The 20,595-nt window shown below is 37.8% G+C and overlaps 1 protein-coding gene across 3 annotated transcripts in view; it reads right to left on the bottom strand.

The window, feature by feature from the left end:
- The window catches only part of LOC142351816 (uncharacterized), a 60,472-nt gene extending 45,833 nt beyond the window's left edge, over positions 1–14,639 (bottom strand). The window contains exons 1-3 of one of the 3 annotated variants that reach the window (XM_075404017.1): positions 14,358–14,639; positions 13,884–14,108; positions 6,131–6,351 (exon numbers count right to left, since the gene is read on the bottom strand). In XM_075404017.1, the coding sequence (XP_075260132.1) occupies positions 6,131–6,351; positions 13,884–14,013 (351 nt within the window). In that variant the 5' untranslated portion in view covers positions 14,014–14,108; positions 14,358–14,639. The remainder of the gene's footprint in view (positions 1–6,130; positions 6,352–13,883; positions 14,109–14,357) is intronic. The other 2 variants (XM_075404019.1, XM_075404018.1) reach the window with 2 other exon arrangements.
- Between the last annotated feature and the right edge of the window lie 5,956 nt (positions 14,640–20,595).

The following is a 20,595-nucleotide window of genomic DNA, read 5'->3' as shown; positions in this document are numbered from 1 at the left end:
CTCCTTCTGTAGTTTTCTTTGTTTCTTGCTCTCTATTTTAACCTTTGTCAGCTTCTAACGGCGATGCCTTTCCTCCTTTTCTTTTTTCAACCTCCTTTTCTTTCCTCATTTTCTTGTTCATTGCTCGACTCTATTAAAAAACTTTTCCTTTCCTCGAGACGCGTTTTCAAATTTTTTAAATGACTTCTTTTGAACTCTGTAGAAGCGATATTCGTCTCGAGCCAATCACTAGGGATCACAATTACTTCCTGTCCAGTTCTTTGATCGTAACGATACTTAACACCTACTTGCTCTTCCCTGTTTACTCCCAACATACTCAGACCTAACTGTTCTGCTTGCTACTCGCTCAAATGTAGCAAATCTACCACGCTTTTGAAGTTCCTTGTTGCTTCATCTTGGTTACTGCACACTGTTCTCACTAATTCCAAACCAATTTCCCAAAGCTCAAAATTTTTCTTTGAGGTCTCGCTTAAACAGTGTTTTATCCTGCCCTTTGCTTGACCATTCTCACATTCAGCTTTCTCTTCAATTACATTTCCCCAACTTCTAATACCGTCCGTAGGATTAAAGATATCTTCACTACCTAATGTTAGCTTCTTCTCAACGATGTCAGGGTATTGTTCTAACGACATTACCACTTCACCAGTTTCCGACAACCAGCATCTGAGAGGCAAATCCGAAACCGCTTGCAACGCCCATCCTCTCAATAGACAAAACATTGACGCCTTAGCCTGATCCTCTTTCATTTTCAACACGTCTACAACGTCAAGGTAGTACAGCTTCCATTCCTTCCATTACGTGGATTTTTCCGACGGACAATACTCTACAAACGGCAACGCACTCCAATGCATGTTTACTAAATGTTTGTGTATCTCTATTCCTTTCCTTTTCTTTTCTTATTCTTGGTGTTCTTCAGCTCTAACAATTTCTACTCTGTCTAACAGTCTATCTAGGAAGATCCCTTAGCCTCTCACTTCTGCTAAGCCCAGTTCTCCCTTTATTATCAGTGACTACTGCTCCTCTAACCTGACATATTCTGCGTTGCCACCCTACGCTAGCGTCCTGCTGCTGATGAACTATCACTGGCCTCCTTCGCAAACTTATTCTTGCTCTCTGCCTCAGAGTCAAACTCTCTAACTTGTGCTCCTCCAGTTTGAAAAAAAGAATAAACCGGTGGAAAATTCCTTCTCTCTCTATCTCTCTCTTTCTACTCTACTCTACTCAATACCCACAAACCTTCAACTCACAACTGTCACTTGCCCAATACCAGTTTGCCAACTTCCTGTATCAAGCTCTCGATACTCTGAACTGGCCTTCTTTCCTCGATAGCAACCAATTACTATTATGAACAGTCTTCAATAAATTGCTCTCAATGAGCTTCTCTCTCTTTAGACTATCTTTATTCCTCACTTTTCTCTGCCTTGCCTCACAAACCTCTTAAATTTGGCAAACGCCTTGAAACATCCTTCACTAAGAAAGCCGATACTCTTGCTCAATTCTCTGCACCAACTCAGCCTCACGCAACTTACGCTTTTGACTAAGTCAAAACACACTCTCCTCTAATCTCAAGAAAAGCTACAATACCAATAGTCAAACTCCAACTCAACTGAAAACTGCTCTGACCACTCGCACTCTCTCTCTCTCAGTCATGCTCCAACTTCTCTTTCTTCACGGGTTTCTCTTTCTTCTTCACTCGTCCTCGCACAATTCGATTATCCTCTCGCGTCAATTACACTTGAAAAGGCCACTGTTGTTCAATTGCAAATACCACAGCCGTCCAGCCCCTCCAACTGTCAAAAAGTCGCAAGAAAGCCCACCCAGGAGCGCCACCGTAGAATTTTGTACTTTGCTTAGGCTGACTAGCTGGGGACCGACTAGCGCCCAAAACTCTAGCAAATTGAAATGGGTGCTTTGATGGCTCTCAGACTTCTATTGGAGGGATCTTTTGTCCCCACGCTGCTCTTGTCGGCTGTAGGAAACTCTAGTTGCAATAATGAATTGAGTTGAAAAATCAAATAACATCAAATACATAAACAAGAAATGTAAGAGATCGCAGAACCACATCAAAATTCAACCAGAGTTTTAGTAGAAAAGATGGTTCACAACTCTAACTCAGTAACCAAAATGTTCACTAGACAACTACTATTCTCTCAATCCTACAAGCTGTCAACGGTGTTTGCATGTGGTCTGATTTCCAATCGCGCAAACCAGTGTTCTGATTTCCAATCGCTGAAACTGGTGTTCTGACTTTATCAAGTCAATTCAACTCTCTCAGCAATGTTTTTGTTATCAAAATTTCTCGACAGGTAACCTCCTAAGCTACAGCTCTTAATATGTTAGACTCCTTAGTAACTATCAAGCAGCAACGTACAAGAGTGATCAAAACAAAACAATTTGTTCACATCTCATTATGGACCACATTAATTATGCCTTTCTTACGTAAATTTGTTATGACTTCTAGAGAACAATTGGATGACCTGAACGCCTTCTTTATACATTGCTGACTACTACTCAAGCTATTCAAACTAAAACAAAATCCGTATCAGACTTATGACGCTACCAAATAATCAAACTATGAACTCAAGAATTCAAGCCTTATTTGGAAGTTTAAAGTCCCCCCACGGTATCTAGAAAACAAATTCCCCAAAAGTGTCAACAATTAAAGTTACCCCTATGTATGTCCTAACACTCTACCAAGTTTAATCTTGCTGAGGTAAATACCGGATGATAATTAACGTATAAAAATTTGGTCCCCTTAAGAAAATTAATATTACCCCTGCTCAACTTATAAAGCCACACGTTTTTGGTTCATAAATGCCTGGTTTATCAAATGGCTTTTAATTGCAAGCCAACAGTCTTACTAACAATTTAATTGTAACCGATTTTCGAATTTCAATTTCTATCACTTCTAATAGTTGACTTGTGAAAAAGTACGTATCTCATTGTCAGTTCAATAGTAACAACACTCTTAAATTGATCACCAAAGTGAACAGAATCAAGATGATTAGGTTTGAATTGAAGAAAGCGTCTAGACTAGACCTTGAATTCTTAACTCCATGTATGCCCAACTTACAACATTCACTCAAGATTTTCATCATTTCGAAACTTGCCTCAGTGAAATATATATTCTGTCCCCAACTCCCCCCCTCTAAGTGCAATTTTTTAGATTTTAGGGTGCCATATAACGACGCAATTTGACAGAAAACACACTCCGGGGGGGGGGATAGGTCCCAAAAACCAAGGAGAAGCAAGCTTTTTGCCCAAATATGATTAAAGGAATAGCGCCAAAACCTGATATCGTGTGAACTCCATATCATTAAGGAGGTTAAGATAAGAAACATCAAGATGTTTTTTCTTTGTCAAGAAGCGAACCTTGTGAATCCATATAAATGTGCAGTTGAATTGTAATTGAGAGTCATTCAATCTCCCTCTTCTAACTGTGCCCAGCTGTTGCGTCCGTCTGACACCTTTAACCCTGTTCCACTCTAGTACTAGACAGAGGACATTAGCACACATCCCAATCAAAAGTGGAGTCAACAACACACCAATTCTCAATGCATCTTCACAATCTCTGTCATCATGTTGAAGCGTACCTGAACACAGATTTTTGCCTCATAGTCCCTTCTATCATTTTTATACGCCAAATTTCATCTATATAAAAATATAAGTTAAACAGTTTTTAAGTACTTCGTGCTGTGGAAAACAGTCACAATTATGGTGCAAAACTGTATGCGCCGAATAGACCTCTCAATTGCAACTATAGCCTGTCCCATAAAGTTGAAATAAGCGAACGTTCGAAAACGTCCCAAAAACAGGCAGTTGAGCATCAAAGTGGCCATTTGAAAGTCAACGTTTTTTTTCCATTAAGCTGCTATGCATCAATTTTTTCAACATTTTTCAAATTTGAATTTTGACCTTTGAAATCTGTCCAGCGGCTTTTGAAACGTTTGCTTATTTCAATTTTATGGGACATGCTACACATTGTAGCTTATTTATGTATTCTCTGAAGATAAGGTTCTGCGGAAAAACGTTTGGATAAGTTTTGATGACAAAATACACGTTGTTTAAAAACCTCTGACTGAAAGCCACATTGTTTAACAAACACAAAGCCCGCTTTAGACTGTTTGTCACTTGTGGAAATGACTGTATTCCGAGACAGCGAATTCAAAAATTTATTCCCGGGTCCGGATGTCAACGCTAAACATCGCGCAGAAATGTGAGAATTACGATTAATGCGTCGAATGGTTGTAAAAATTGCTATTTTGAGCGTTCTGTGTGGTGAATGCGGTGAAAATCACAAAACCGCTAAAACTCACCGCTTTTTGGCTAGAAACTGTCTAAGGAAACAAATGTTCAAATTTTGAAATATCACAAAAAAAAGAAACTAATAAATTTAATCTGAATTATACTAAACGTCAAAACTAAAAAAATCAACCTCTAGTTTAACGAACTTAAAATTCAATTTTTAAACACTATTTTACTCCATAGTAAAAAAATATCTGGCAACTTACAAATACATTTTATTTAAGTTTTGGTATATTGGTTATCTGATTTGGGAAATTTTGGAACTTTTTTTATCCCTTTGGCTACTGGTCTTATCTGGGATCTATTCTTTTTCCCAAGGTGAGTGTTTTTTTTACGCCCCGCCAGTTACAAATTATACGCTGTCATATAACATAACGTTTTTGCATAACGTTAATATGCAAAAAATAGTAGAAAACAAGAAATGTGAGAGATCGCAGAACCACATCAAAATTCAACCAGAGTTTTAGTAGAAAAGATGGTTCACAACTTTAACTCAGCAACCAAAATGTTCACTAGACAACTACTATTCTCTCGATCCTACAAGCTGTCAACGGTGTTTGCATGTGGTCTGATTTCCAATCGCGCTAACCAGTGTTCTGATTTCCAATCGCTGAAACTGGTGTTCTGATTTTATCAAGTCAATTCAACTCTCTCAGCAATGTTTTTGTTATCAAAATTTCTCGACAGGTAACCTCCTAAGCTACAGCTCTTAATATGTTAGACTCCTTAGTAACTATCAAGCAGCAACGTACAAGAGTGATCAAAACAAAAGAATTTGTTCACATCTCATTATGGACCACATTAATTATGCCTTTCTTACGTAAATTTGTTATGACTTCTAGAGAACAATTGGATGACGTGAACGCCTTCTTTATACATTGCTGACTACTACTCAAGCTATTCAAACTAAAACAAAATCCGTATCAGACTTATGACGCTACCAAATAATCAAACTATGAACTCAAGAATTCAAGCCTTATTTGGAAGTTTAAAGTCCCCCCACGGTATCTAGAAAACAAATTCCCCAAAAGTGTCAACAATTAAAGTTACCCCTATGTATGTCCTAACACTCTACCAAGTTTAATCTTGCTGAGGTAAATACCGGATGATAATTAACGTATAAAAATTCGGTCCCCTTAAGAAAATTAATATTACCCCTGCTCAACTTATAAAGCCACACGTTTTTGGTTCATAAATGCCTGGTTTATCAAATGGCTTTTAATTGCAAGCCAACAGTCTTACTAACAATTTAATTGTAACCGATTTTCGAATTTCAATTTCTATCACTTCTAATTGGGAAACTTTGTGAGAAAAGTATGATTTACCAAATTCTACAGGTTGACTTGTGAAAAAGTACGTATCTCATTGTCAGTTCAATAGTAACAACACTCTTAAATTGATCACCAAAGTGAACAGAATCAAGATGATTAGGTTTGAATTGAAGAAAGCTTCTAGACTAGACCTTGAATTCTTAACTCCATGTGTGCCCAACTAACAACATTCACTCAAGATTTTCATCATTTCGAAACTTGCCTCAGTGAAATATATATTCTGTCCCCAACTCCCCCCTCTAAGTGCACTTTTTAAGATTTTAGGGTGCCATATAACGACGCAATTTGACAGAAAACACACTCCGGGGGGGGGGGGGGCGGGGGGGGGGGGGGAGAATAGGTCCCAAAAACCAAGGAGAAGCAAGCTTTTTGCCCAACTATGATTAAAGTAATAGCGCTAAAACCTGATATCGTGTGAACTCCATCTCATTGATATCATTAAGGATGTTAAGATAAGAAACATCGAGATGTTTTTTCTTTGTCAAGAAGCGAACCTTGTGAATCCATATAAATGTGCAGGTGAGTTGTAATTGAGAGTCATTCAATCTCCCTCTTCTAACTGTGCCCAGCTGTTGCCTCCTTCTAACACCTTTAACCCTGTTCCACTCTAGTACTAGACAGAGGACATTAGCACACAACCCAATCAAAAGTGGAATCAACAACACACCAATTCTCAATGCATCTTCACAATCTCTGTCATCATGTTGAAGCGTACCTGAACACAGATTTTTGCCTCATAGTCCCTTCTATCATTTTTATACGCCAAATTTCATCTATATAAAAATATAAGTTAAACAGTTTTTAAGTACTTCGTGCTGTGGAAAACCGTCACAATTATGGTGCAAAACTGTATGCGCCGAAGGCCTCTCAATTGCAACTATAGCCTGTTCCATAAAGTTGAAATAAGCGAACGTTCGAAAGAGTCCAAAAACAGGCAGTTGAGCATCAAAGTGGCCATTTGAAAGTCAACGTTTTTTTTTCCATTAAGCTGCTATGCATCAATTTTTTCAACATTTTTTAAATTTGAACTTTGACATTTAAAATTTGTCCAGCGGCTTTTGAAACGTTTGCTTATTTCAACTTTATGGGACATGCTACATATTAGCTCATTTATGTATTCTCTGAAGATAAGGTTCTGCGGAAAAAACGTTTGGATAAGTTTTGATGACAAAATACACGTTGTTTAAAAACCTCTTACTGAAAGCCACATTGTTTAACAAACACTAAGCCCGCTTTAGACTGTTTGCCACTTGTGGAATTGACTGTATTCCAAGACAGCGAATTCACAAAATTTATTCCCGGGTCCGGATTCCAACGCTAAACATCGCGCAGAAATGTGAGAATTACGATTAATGCATCGAATGGTTGTAAAAATTGCTATTGTTGGGTTATGGACTTTCGCAAGCGGAATAAAAAGCGTTTTTAACTAAGTAAAAGAATTAATTTCTCAAAAATGAGAGAATAACAAAATGATATTTTAGAGTAGAATTTAGAGATTTACAGGAGAGATCTGATTATTAGATCAAGATGGTGATTTGAATTTGGGGATGAAAAAAGACTCAAAAATCAGCTGTATATATACCCATTATCAGTGTGAAAAAGTCAAGATACAAAACTAATCTTAGCACCGTGATTTATAGTGGGGGTCGCAAGGGTTACCCAATATGGTTTGCTTCTGCAAATCAGTCGCAATGGGAACCATAAATGGAATGCATTTGCACCTTTCTAAGAATTCATTCACACTTCCGGAGATATCATCATCATTTAATACATGCTGGGAAGATTTTACATCACTTAATCTAACTCTAATAATAGTTATCTAGATTCACCAATTTCAACCGAATATTGATTCTCAGCACCATTTCTTGACGATTCATATATATAATTTCTTTGATCGATGTCATATTGCTTGTCTTTCTAATCTGGTAAGTCAAACTTTCTTTCTAATTATCACTAAGTTTAAGACTATAGTTTGATCGATATTCTAACACCCCCACTAAGACTTGAGCTGATTGCGTAGAGTCTGTTCCCATCAAAACTGCTCTGAATGTTTCCACTTTCGAAACGGGTAAGGACTTTGTGAAGATGTCCGCTGCCATTTTTTCTGTAGGGACGTAATGAATTGAAATAGTCCCATCCTCAGTCTTGTCACGAATGAAGTGAAACTTTGTTTCGATGTGCTTGCTCCTTTTGTGCATGACTGGGTTTTGGCAGAGTCTGATACAACTTTGGTTGTCCTCTCCAATTGCTATTGGACGTTTCTGTTGGATGCCAAAAAATCCTCTAGAAGTTGTTTCAGGTAGAGTGCTTCCCGAACTGCTGCTGCCATGCCCTGATATTCTGCTTCTGATGAAGAAAGAGTAACTGTGGCCTGCTTCTTGACACCCCAGCGGAGTGCTGCGCCACGTCCGTTGAGCTTGAAGTAATAGCCCGTTGTTGATTTTCTGTCGTTCACGTCTCCAGACCAGTCTGCATCACTTTCCCCCCACTAAATCGTAACTAGCCTCTTTTGTGTAAGTAACCTTTAAACTTTTTGAACCTTGATGATATCGCAGAAGTCGTTTTCCGCTCATCCAGTGTTGATTGGTAGGTGCATTCATGTGTCTGGACAGAATGTTGACTGTGAACATGATGTCTGGCCTCGTCTGTTTGGCCAGATACAGAGGTCATCCAACCAAGCTTCTGTAGATCCTCTGGTCCACTTCTTCATCTCCGTTCTGTGCTGTCTGAAGTTTCAAATTCAAATCAGCTGGAGTTCTTGAGGGTTTGCATTGATCCATTTGAAACCGCTCAAGCATTGTTTCTATGTAGCGTTCTTGGTCGACTGTGACTTTGCCCTCTTCTCGTCTGATTCTAAGACCCAGAAAACAGTGTAGTCTCCCTCTGTCTTCCATGTGAAAGGTTGCTTCTAGTGCCTTCTTGACATCAGAGACCACTGTCATACTTCTTGATGCTACTATGATGTCGTAAACCCAGACCAAGATGAAGGTGTGATCCTCTGCCTCTGATCTTGCGAACAAGCAGTGATCGTTCCTGCTTCTGGTGAACCCCTGTCTCAGTAGGAAGTTTGCCAGCTCTTTTTACCAGTTGTTAGCAGCCTGTTTCAAACCATAAATTGATTTATTTGGTCGACATACTAACTTCTCCCCATCTGATCCGCGTTTTACAAACTCCTGTGGCTGTTCCAGATACACTTCCTCGATTGGTGAGTGCAGGAAAGCAGTCTTGACATCAAATTGGTGCATCACATGGCCCTGCTTCGCTGATAGCTGGAGTAGAATCCTGAATGTCTCTGGCTTACAAGTAGGCGCAGAAGTCTCAAAGTAGTCCAGTCCTTCCACTTGTTTGAAGCCTTTCGCCACATAGCGCGCTTTGTATTTGTCCACTTGACCACTGGGTCCCAATTTCACTTTGTAGACCGATTTGCCCGGTATGACGTCCCTGTCTGTGGGTGGTCTCACTAGGTTCCAAGTCTTGTTGTCTTGGAGTGCCTTGACCTCGTCCTTCATTGCCCGGTGCTACTGGTTCCAATCGTCACCTTGCTTGGCTGCGTAGACTGTTTTGGGTTCCACATAATGGCCTTCAGTCAGAGCAAGATGGGTCCTGACTTCTCCAAAAAATTGCGGTACATTCCTTGCTCGTGTTCTTCGTCTGGGCTCTGCTCTGTCCACGTGTTCCAGTGCATCTTCATTGAAGCCAACTGTCTCTAACTGTGAGAAATCTTCTGTGTCACTGACTTCCAGTGACTCCGAGTCTCTGTAACTCGCTCTTGTTGCAGTAGATCCTTCATCTAGTGCTGTTTCTCCAACATCCGAGGCCTCTTGTCTCAGTGTTGTTTCTTGAGTATTCACGCTCCCTGCGTCATGCCATTCCTCCTTTATTGCAGTAGATGTGTCCTGTCGTTCTCTGTTGTCATCGTCTTGATGACCATCATCTGCGTTCCAGATTCCCAGTTCCGACCCATCATCTAGTAGGTCAGCCGTTTTTTTGTTGTCAGGGAATGAGCCCACTTCAGACTCCTTGATGATCACATCTCGAACTGCCATCACCTTGCGTGTGTTGGGTATGTACACCAGGTATCCGTTTTCTCCTTCAGTGTATCCCACAAACTGTCCTTCCAGTGCCTTGGGTTCAAGTTTGCTGACTTCTCTGTCCCTCTTCCTCATGAAGACTCTGCAACCAAAAACAGATAATTTACTAATTGGAAGCTTAGGTTTTATACCTCTCATCAGCTCTGCTGGGCATTTTTCTTCTCTTCGTCTCACAACCAAGTTTCTGATTCTTGCTGCGTGAAGAATTGCTGCTCCCCACATCATCTTGGGAAGTCCTGAGTCAATGAGCGAACATCTTGCCATATCCAGCAGTGTCCTGTTGCACCTCTCAGCTAACCCATTCTGTTGTGGCGTCTCTGGTATGGTCTTTTCCTGTAGAATGCCTGCATCTAAGCAGTACGTCTTGAACTGCTCTGAGAGAAACTCCTTCGCATTGTCTTGCCTCAGCTTCTTTGGGTCCCCACACTGAGAACAAATTTCTTCAGGCTGGCCAGTGCTTCACTCTTTGCCTTAAGCAAGTCCACAAACACAAACTTCGTGTACTGGTCTGCAAACACTATGCAGAACCGGAACCCTGACAGTGACTCTACTCTGAAAGGTCCCATCACGTCTGTGAACACCCTCTCCAGCTTCTCTTCTGCTTGGGTCTCTGCCACTCTTGGTACTGGAGTCTTTGTGATCTTGGCCAATGCACACACATTGCATACATCATCGAGTTCCCCCACTGTCTCTGGTGCATTCCTGACCACATCCGCTTGATCCAAATGACCCAATCTTCTGTGCCACTTCCTTGCACTGTCAAGTTTCACGCCGTTGGAACTCATCTTGAATTATAGAACGCTGCAGGGTAAGTAAAACAAATTATTTTCTTGTGTTAGTTTTACCCGAGTTCCCTTCTGGAGTTTCATGCAGCTGTTTCCTATCTCGAAAGTGAAGCTATGTCCCCACTCCGTGCATCTTGAGACTGATAGGAGGTTTGAAGAATAGTCCAGAACACACAACATTTTTGAGTTCGCATTGCTATTCCCCTTTGTTTGAGGGTATGCTGATCCTCACACAGCCTCTGCCCACAACTCTGGAAGCCTCTCCGTTGGGATTTCTGACCACTGATTGAATGGGCACAAAGTCCAGGAACGCATCGATGTTCGTCACTATGTGATCTGTACAACCACTGTCCACTAGCATGCCTGCTGTCTTCCACTGGGTAAGAGCTGCCCAGCATTCCTCGTCTGGTGTAGCCAATGTTGGACCCATTGCCACTGACTCATGTTTGCCTCCATCTCTTTGTCTCATGCATGCCCTGTCTAGGTGACCCTTCTCACCACACTTGCTGCATTGCGCTGTCTCCTTCTTCCTGCAGTCCTTGGCAAAGTGTCCAGGGATCCCACACACAAAGCAGTTTCCTTTCTTGGGTCCCTTCTTGAAGTCACGCTTCACTGCCAGTGCCACTGAACCACTTTGTCCCTTGTGTCTCTGCACCGTGTTCTCATGAAAGCTCTGCAGCCTTTTCCTCAACTCTGTGAAGTTCGTTGCCGGGTTGAAGCTTTCCTGTATAACAAAACTTTCATACCTCATTGGCAGACCATTGAGGACCAAGGCGTTGAAGAGGGTCTCTGAGTCTGCTTCCCCTGCTTCTTGTAGCCTTGTGAGCAACTCCTGTCCTCTGATGAAGAAGCTGTCTAAATCCTCAGAATCCTCGAGCTGCAGTCGAGCAAGCTGTGCCACTAAAGTCACCACTGTCGGCGTCTCCACACTCTGAAATCTCTCTTGCAAAAGCTTCCAAGCCTTTGCTCCATCTCCAATGCCGTCATCTCCCACACAGTCATGTCTCATCAGCATGATGGTTGTTGCATCTAGAGTCAGTGCCAAATGGCACCACACATTGTTCCGTTTCTCCTTGATGTCTGCAACTTCCTTCTCATATGCATCCTTCAGCACCTTGTGGTTCTTCTTCTCATCATTGGTTGCCCCATTGGCCAGTGGCGCAGGCTCATTGGGTTGCTCCTCTGTCCCCAGTAGTGATTTGCAGAGTCCCTTCGTCTGCATCATCGCCACAAATCTTGTGCTCCAGATTGGAAAGTCCTGTGTCTTTCCTGTGTAGGTCAGCAGCTTCACTGTCTGTTGATCCATTGAAGTTTGAGCAGGCAAAACAGTTGTGAAAAGAAAAGGTACTAAGCAGAAAAAGATTATGACTGTCAACAACAAATTGGTTTTGTTTTGGAAATCTATTTTATGACTTAGAAAATTGCTGGGCCCATAACCTGTTTGGTTATGGACTTTCGCAAGCGGAATAAAAAGCGTTTTTAACTAAGTAAAAGAATTAATTTCTCAAAAATGAGAGAATAACAAAATGATATTTTAGAGTAGAATTTAGAGATTTACAGGAGAGATCTGATTATTAGATCAAGATGGTGATTTGAATTTGGGGATGAAAAAAGACTCAAAAATCAGCTGTATATATACCCATTATCAGTGTGAAAAAGTCAAGATACAAAACTAATCTTAGCACCGTGATTTATAGTGGGGGTCGCAAGGGTTACCCAATATGGTTTGCTTCTGCAAATCAGTCGCAATGGGAACCATAAATGGAATGCATTTGCACCTTTCTAAGAATTCATTCACACTTCCGGAGATATCATCATCATTTAATACATGCTGGGAAGATTTTACATCACTTAATCTAACTCTAATAATAGTTATCTAGATTCAACAATTTGAACCGAATATTGATTCTCAGCACCATTTCTTGACGATTCATTTATATAGTTTCTTTGATTGAAGTCATATTGCTTGTCTTTCTAATCTGGTAAGTCAAACTTTCTTTCTAATTCTCACTAAGTTTAAGACTATAGTTTGATCGATATTCTAACAGCTATTTTGAGCGCTCTTTGTGGTGAATGCGGTGAAAATCACAAAACCGCTAAAACTCACCGCTTTTTGGCTAGAAACTGTCTAAGGAAACAAATGTTCAAGTTTTGAAGTATCATAAAAAAGAAACTAATAAATTTAATCTGAATTATACTAAACGTCAAAAGTAAAGAAAAATCAACCTCTAGTTTAACGAACTTAAAATTCAATTTTTAAACACTATATTACTCCTTAGTAAAAAATATCTGGCAACTTACAAATACATTTTATTTAAGTTTTGGTATATAGGTTATCTGAATTGGGAAATTTTGGAATTTTTTAAATCCCTTTGGCTACTGGTCTTATCTGGGATCTATTCCGTTTCCCCCGGTGAGGGTTTTTTTACGCCCCGCCAGTTACAAATTATACGCTGTCATATAACATAACGTTTTTGCATAACGTTAATATACAAAAAATAGCTCATGACAAAATAGCACGTAAAAGATATAAACCACTAGTCTAAATTTTCCCAATTTAGATAACCAATGCACCAAAACTCAGATAATACGTAGCGATAACATACCAGATACCCCAATCTAAAGTTGAAAAACTCAATCCAAATTTCACAAGAAAAAAATCACATTTCATTCACATCTTTCTTCTCTCAAACATGTTTAACGCAAATGCGAACTCAAGCATAGTGAAAATGTGAAAACATATCACACCGTGAGACATTTTTCTCTACTGTGAAACTTGAATGGAGTTCATCGATTTTACTTTTGGGCATCTGGTTAGTTAGTAGTGCTTATACGGACCTGAGTCTCAGAGCATTTCAGCGCTTAACCAGCACGTTTCAAGAGTAAAAACTTCATTCAGTTCTAAAACATTTCATCTCCAGAATATTTGAAGTTTCTTTGTGCAGTGTTTCTTCGGGACATCGCCCAGGCTGAACTTATCCTGTATATTCTGAAAATTACTCATACCTCAAAATTAAGTCACAGCAGAATAATGTACTTTTGTAGCTTATAACTGGTAATTACTGTAGTAGTATACACATTCTTTTTACTTAATACTCCGAACTTAAACACTCGCAATTTAAACACTACAAACTTTTCTTTGTGTCTATAAGGATGTAACAACCCCTCTACAATTTATTAAAGTCCATATTGCAAGTACGTTTTATGATCGGTATTGAAATCAACCATCGACGTTTAAGGATGAGATCTCAATTTTTTTTTCAAATCAACAAAGTCTTTTTTTATGTCGATATGGAAGCATTGTAAGTGTTTTGTTGTGAACAATATGTCATTTGCCACTTGTACAGTCAATGACATCTGGTGTGACTCACCGTTGTTTATTTTGATGTCCTCATTTGTGATTGGAGTGAAAGACCTCCTTCCTTGCACAGTAGGCTCATTGTAGTGATTTGACTGGACAATCTTACTTTTGTTCATTCCTTCTAATGCTCTTTCTTCCATCTCGGCAATGTGACGTAATACGTTCCTGAAAGGAGACCAAGGCCGCCCCTCTTCCCAACCAGGAGAATGAGTGCTTAGATACAATTCATATCTCACTACCCAATGAAACAAATCTTGAATTATCTTGATCAGTCTTGATAATATTCTTAGAAACATGCTCCGAGATATGTTCTCACTTGGGATATATTTGCATCTGTTTCAAGAAAAAGATATTTTAGTGAGACCTTATCGATGCGTTTTAAGGTTCATTATCAATTGCTAACTCAACATTATCTTTTTAAGGTATTTTAAGTTTGGTCGAGATAATCCAGATCTTGAATGTCTTGGCAAGACGTATGAACAACCTTCGTTTCACCGGGTAGGCTTTTGACAATTTTCGAGACTTGACAATTTTGGATTCGGAAGCGTTGTTATTAACAAAACAAAGCCCTATCAAATTCTGCGTGGAACGGCACAGGTAATAACTTATACCAACTAAATTAATTGGTACATATAAATTGAACAATTAGTAACTAATGCTTCAAGTTCCATAAGTCATGGGAAAACCTGATTGATCTGCTCAATAATTTAAGGAATTAATTCGATTGAGGTTGTGAAAGTTTCATAAATTTATCAGTTATACAGAATCTAATTATAAGTAAGTTCTTGTTCAAAGTTTGAGACTCAATTTTAAAAATGTAATTGGTGATAAAAGTGATGACTATGAACGACAATACAATGAGGTGTATGTATAAACATAATAGATATCGATCTCCTCATCTCGAAAGGAAAGGTCAAAACACTAAATCAAATGTGTGTACACTATCTCCCTCCTATTGTCAACTACACTGTCAAATTCCCTCTAACAAAGAGACAAGTGGAAACACAAGTTAATGAGGGGGTTTGTTTTACAGATTTCTTAAACCGTTCTTCAAACACAACACTAAAGTTACTACAATTGTATGTAAGCGTCTGAAGATGTGTTGTTAAACAAAAAGGCATCCAGTTCCTCCATTCCTCAATGAATGATTTCACCAAATGCGATATGTACATTGCTTTATAAAATCATTCCTTAAATAACTCACGTAAAAGCATTAAAATGCCATTTTTCTATTGTGCCAGGTTCTAGAAAGTCTTATTCCCATCATTACGTGGTCAAAGTCCCAAAAATTGAGCATACAATTGAGCATACATGCTCAAGTTTGTGAAATTGAGTGACACAAGGCTAATTAAGTTCAAATTTGCTTCAAATATGTGCACTAGCGTCTCACAAAGCTTGTTTTTTGGTGCAAGCGTAAAAACTTGGAACACATTTTTGTCACTATTCAAAGTGATTTACACACATTTTTGTGAACACATTTTTGTCGCAGTTCAAAGTGATTTACACGCGCTAAGATTATGGTCTTATTGCAATTCTATTAACTTCAATGCTATCAAATGTGGTTATCTTCATTTCAGCCGGACTTCTACCGATTCCTTATGTATTGGAAGCGACAATATATCTCGAGTTGACCAGATTACAGATTTGGGTATTGAAGTGTCGAGCATATTAAAGTGGAGCTATCATGTTAGAATTAAACTCGTGAAAGCTCGAAGAGCTCTAAATTATTTGAAACATAGCGTTCCATACGGTCTTTTCTCTGGTGTTAAGTTTAATTTATACAAAGCATGCGTTCTATCAGTATTGTTATATGGCTACCCTGCCTGGTACCCGGACATTATCCATATGCGTAGGTTAGAACTCTTGAACCTACAAGGTCTTAGGTGGTGCTTTGGACCGGGTGACTATGCTGGCTTGTTGATTACATCGAATTCCCTGCCAGTTGCCTATCAGCTGATTGAGAGTGATTTACGTTTCTTCTCTGCTATAATGAGCGAACAAAATTGTCTAAGTTTTAACGATTTCTTCACAATTGAGACAAAGAGTGTAAATACTCGTAATATGGACCTGGAACGCTTAGTCGTCTCGCGAGCAAGAAAACGTATTACAGAAAAGTCTTTCTTCTTCCGAGTGCAAAGAGTGGTCAATGACACTGCTGATCTTCTGAATGTCGGTATAAGCAGCTTCAAATCGAAAAACCCATGTCAAGATCTTATACATAATTGTCTTTTGAACTTAACAAAAACGAAATATGACATCAATAATACGTGTACTTGGGCTTTAAAATGTAGATGTAGTGTTTGCGCAGGATAGGCTTTTTTTAATGTTTTAGTTCATTATTTTTTGTAATTATTAACCTTATTTTCTTTTGACATGTTAACAATGCTCACTCTATTTATGATACTGTAATATCCTATCAAAGGTAATAGAAGTCTTTTACTACTACTACTACTACTACTACTACTACTACTACTACTACTACTACTACTACTACTACTACTACTAAATTCTACCTGATAAAATCACTGGTTTCCACACTACAATTAACTCTTTCCAAATAACTAAGGTTGAGTCAATTAGACAAAATGAAAGAAAGTTCATTTGGTGTTTATCTTCAAAACTTCCTCTCTCGATGCAAATTGCGGATTGTTAGGACAATTAGCAGGTTTTTATTACACATATCACCGTTCACAAGAACAATAAAGTTTTTGAATTGGGTCTCAATTAGAGTAAAATTCGTGCATTAAAGTTTTTGGCCAATTGAATGATATATGTTGTGGAAATGAGTAAAATTTATACGTGAATACTCTTTACAAAATGTAAGCCTTCTTCACTATATTAATAACCGTTTGTCGTACAGAATAGCAATCTGTAGGTTGAGTTGATTCGCGGTGCCGATTTATTCAAACTTAGTGTTCCAAATTATGGGTTAATTCGCATTCGCGGAGCGAAATGACACTTAATTTTGATGCTTGTTGAATTTATATTCTGAATACAGAATTATTGTAGAATTGGTGGAGCGAAAGTTCGTTCTCTTTTTGAATGGGTATTTCGCTGATCGAAATACGCTTAATTTGTATCTTGTTTAAATTAAGGTTTTTTGCAGAGCGGAATCTAGTTTAAGAGAGAGACAACTAAATTCATTTCAGAAAATGAGCAGAATGATTCCAATTTAAGATTAACTAAAACTGATCAACAATTTGTTCACAATACTACATTTCCAATTGCGGCAACTTAAAATCACGAGACAGCATGAACAGACAAAAGATATCATACACGGGATGTAAACAAAATTAAAACTGTGAAAACATAATATTTGATCTTCAGAACAAGAACTAAATGATGAATGAAATAATGGTAAACGAAAATGAACTAAATTGATTTAAATTAAAATGAACTTGATTAGCTGCACCAAATCAATAGCCCCCAGACTAGCATGTACTATTGTACCACACCATTCTCAACATATTGCGTAACATTACTCCATCGTTGAAAAAAGTATACGAATTGTTAAAAATGGGGACAAATTTTTGCCACTCGATTCCACAAAACGCAAAACTTATCGAAATTTTCGGACATTGGCCATGTAATTATTTCCTCCTATAGACACTTCAAGTTTTTAAAATCTCCGAAGTGGGGCCCGTTCTGAACTCAATCAGAACTTGGCAACTATAAATGCTAGTCTTGGGCAAATATAATACTGGGCAAATCAAACAAGACCTGGGTAACACTTGCAGTTTGATTTGAAAGTCAAAATAAACTTTTCAAAAACTCTAGAAAGAAAATTTTGAACTGTGAAGTTTTTTCTATCCTGCCACGGTGTTGGGGTTAATTTTTGCCATTTTTGGGGTCCCTAGCCTATAATATGACCCACAGCTATTCGAAAAAATAAGTTAAATGGAGGTCAGCAGAGATTAATTTAATGGTTTATCAGCCAGATCTTAGCTCATTTTTTGCGGTTTTCAGCCCAATTGCAGGCCAAAAGAGCCAAACTTACCACATTTCTCCATTTTTTTGGATTTACCAAGAGATTTTGATCGGAAAATAGGACACCGCTGAGGAATGCAAAATTTTCTCAGTGGTTTTATTGGTTTCAAATAACGTATACCTAATGGAAATTGTTTCTGCGAATTTGATTACTCTCTTAAACTCTTACAGTTAAATTAGTCAGTTTCCTTTAGCAAACATTTAATTGTTTATTAAACAGTTTGGACTACTTTCAAGGGGCCCTTTTTTAGTTTTATGAAATTGGCCTTGGTTTTCCTGAATAGAGTCCTCGCCAAACCAAACGGATAATATATTTTCAAATATTGCGGCTCAATTGATAAATATGCAAAAACTTTCATACCCATTTTCACGTTACCTGAAAAATTAATATAAAAAGACTATCGCACTATAAGGAAACTACTTATCAACTTGGTTTACGCGTTATTTTTTCAGAAAAAAATTATTTTTCCGACTCCATTTTTTTGCGTGTGGGAGGAACTATATGTTCAGCTGGTTTTTTGTTCAGTCAATTTTGGCTGATTGATATACCTATCGTAGTTTTGAGTTTTGAGTGGTGTCACCAGAAAAACCTCAAACATAGGGTACACAATTTTTTTTTCAATTTTTTTTTGAGTTCTTATTGATGTTTAAACATTTTTCTGTTTATTTGACATTTGAGTGGTTTTGTGGGTTCAGCGGTTCACATTTATCATCAGCTTTAATAGTTTTTTTGTTAATTTTTCCCGAACTAAGTTGGCATTTTGAATAGCCACCGTCAGCTTCTTAAACGTTTTCACTTTGAAGCTCTCTTTTTTGCAGTTTGAAGAGTTCGGGTTTTGTATAGTTGCTCTTTCTTTCTTGTAAGACGAGTTCATACACTTTTCCATGATTTTGAGCTTTGAAAACGGGATTCAAAGCTAAATACCAGGGTACCTTAAATTTTGCTAGAGGCCTTGCATTTAGTCCTTTGGTTTTGAAAATGCATGAATTGCTAGATTTGCTGGAATAGCCTAAATTTAAGATAATTTAAGATATTGTCTTTAAATTGAGCCCAAAAAAATTTAATTTTGCAAGCTTTTTTCTTTTTTTGAGTTTTTTTTTAAATATAGGTCGCGGATTGACGCTGGGCAAAGTTCGAAATATGATTGTAAATTATTGATTTTCTATATTTGTATCTTGGTGTTTTTTCATTGGTAGTGCTAAAAATTTTTAATTTTTAATTTTTTGAATTTTTTTGGTCATTTTCGGAGCTGTTTGATTTGTTGAGCTGTGTATTTTTTGAGGACATACATTTTATCGAATTTAAAATTCTTCCATAATTTTTTTCGCGCTCTTCTAATTTTCGGCCTTCTTTTGTCAATGGAAATTAAAGCTGGAGTAGCGACTACGTTTTAGCTCGAATATTAAAATGAGGAAAGAAATAAAAAGTTTAAATAAGTTTTGATCTTTTAGTCACAGTGCCTTTGAAGTGGAATGAGAAAGTCGTGGTTGAACAGATTTTTCTTTTTTTAAGAGCGCCAATTTGATTTTATTGTGTACTGTTTTCTTCCGTCATTTTCAACCAATGTCTCATGATGCCCAACTATGTGTCCTCATGACGCATAGATTTACATTTTGAATTTATTAATGAGCAGCTGATGGTTTGTGCGACTTAGACACTTTTTGTTTATACAAAATATTAATTTTCACTTTTGCCAGTTTATGTTATCTTCCTGTTCTTCTGTTTCTTAGACTAATTGTTGACTAGTCTTTTGATTCTTTTTAGGTTGTAATAGAAAAGTTTTAGAGGTTTCAATTGGTTTCTTAACGTTTTCCCTACTTGCTCGCGAGAATTTAATTTCAAAAATGATCAGTGACTTTTTAAATCTTGTTTAAATCTTAAATAGTTGGTCTTGTTGTTGCGTTTTTTATTTCAATAGTAGAGGGCCTCATTAGGTTTTCTGACGCTGAATTATTGGATTTATTTTTTGATTTTAGTACAAACCGAACGTCTTCAGGGCATAGATCCCACTTGTTTTCAAACAAATCTAATGGACTTTTCGAGTTTTGCCCCTTTTGTCGTTTATGTTTGTTTCTGATGTCATTTGTTGTGGTTATTGGCAGCTTTGGTGATATTATGAGGTAGGTTTTTTACATAGTTTCGTTTGGTAACAAAAGTTATCCACGACGTTTTCTTTTTTCAATGACTACTTTTCAATGACTATTGTATTCTAATTAAAAATTTAAATTGAGAACTGAAAATCTATTCAAAATTAAATAATGGCCACGCATGTTTCACAAAAAATGAAGCTCTTATTTTACTTTGAAGGCCCTAATTTTTGATATTTATTGTGACAAGGGAACATAACTCAATTTCTGGGTCTAGGGTCTAGAATTTTTGTCTGGAAAACTTAATTGTTCGCTGATAAAATTGTTTTTTTTATAACTAACAAAGTCGCATTACAAATGATTTCATGTCAGTTGTTTTATTTTGTGCGCTTTATGTTCTCTCTGTTGAAATAAAGAATTTGGATACAGTGGTATTAACTATTTTTTGTATGCAGCTCTGTTTTTTAAATTTTTTATCATAATCTAAACAACAAAGTTTTATCCATTTTTTGAAAAAAATTTTTAAGATAGAAAATCTTTGCTTCGTTTGATAGGACATTACGTCACGAATGGAAAAGCGGGGTAGAAACATTATGTGGTAGTGCATATTAGCTAGCCTCCTTGTTTAAATCAAGAAAGAATGATGC

The sequence above is a fragment of the Convolutriloba macropyga genome, chromosome 13, assembly GCF_964194025.1.
Source record: "Convolutriloba macropyga chromosome 13, txConMacr16.3, whole genome shotgun sequence".
Lineage (NCBI taxonomy): Eukaryota > Metazoa > Xenacoelomorpha > Acoela > Convolutidae > Convolutriloba > Convolutriloba macropyga.
The sequence above is the reverse complement of the archived record's forward strand: the minus strand, read 5'-3'. Positions and strand labels throughout refer to the sequence as shown.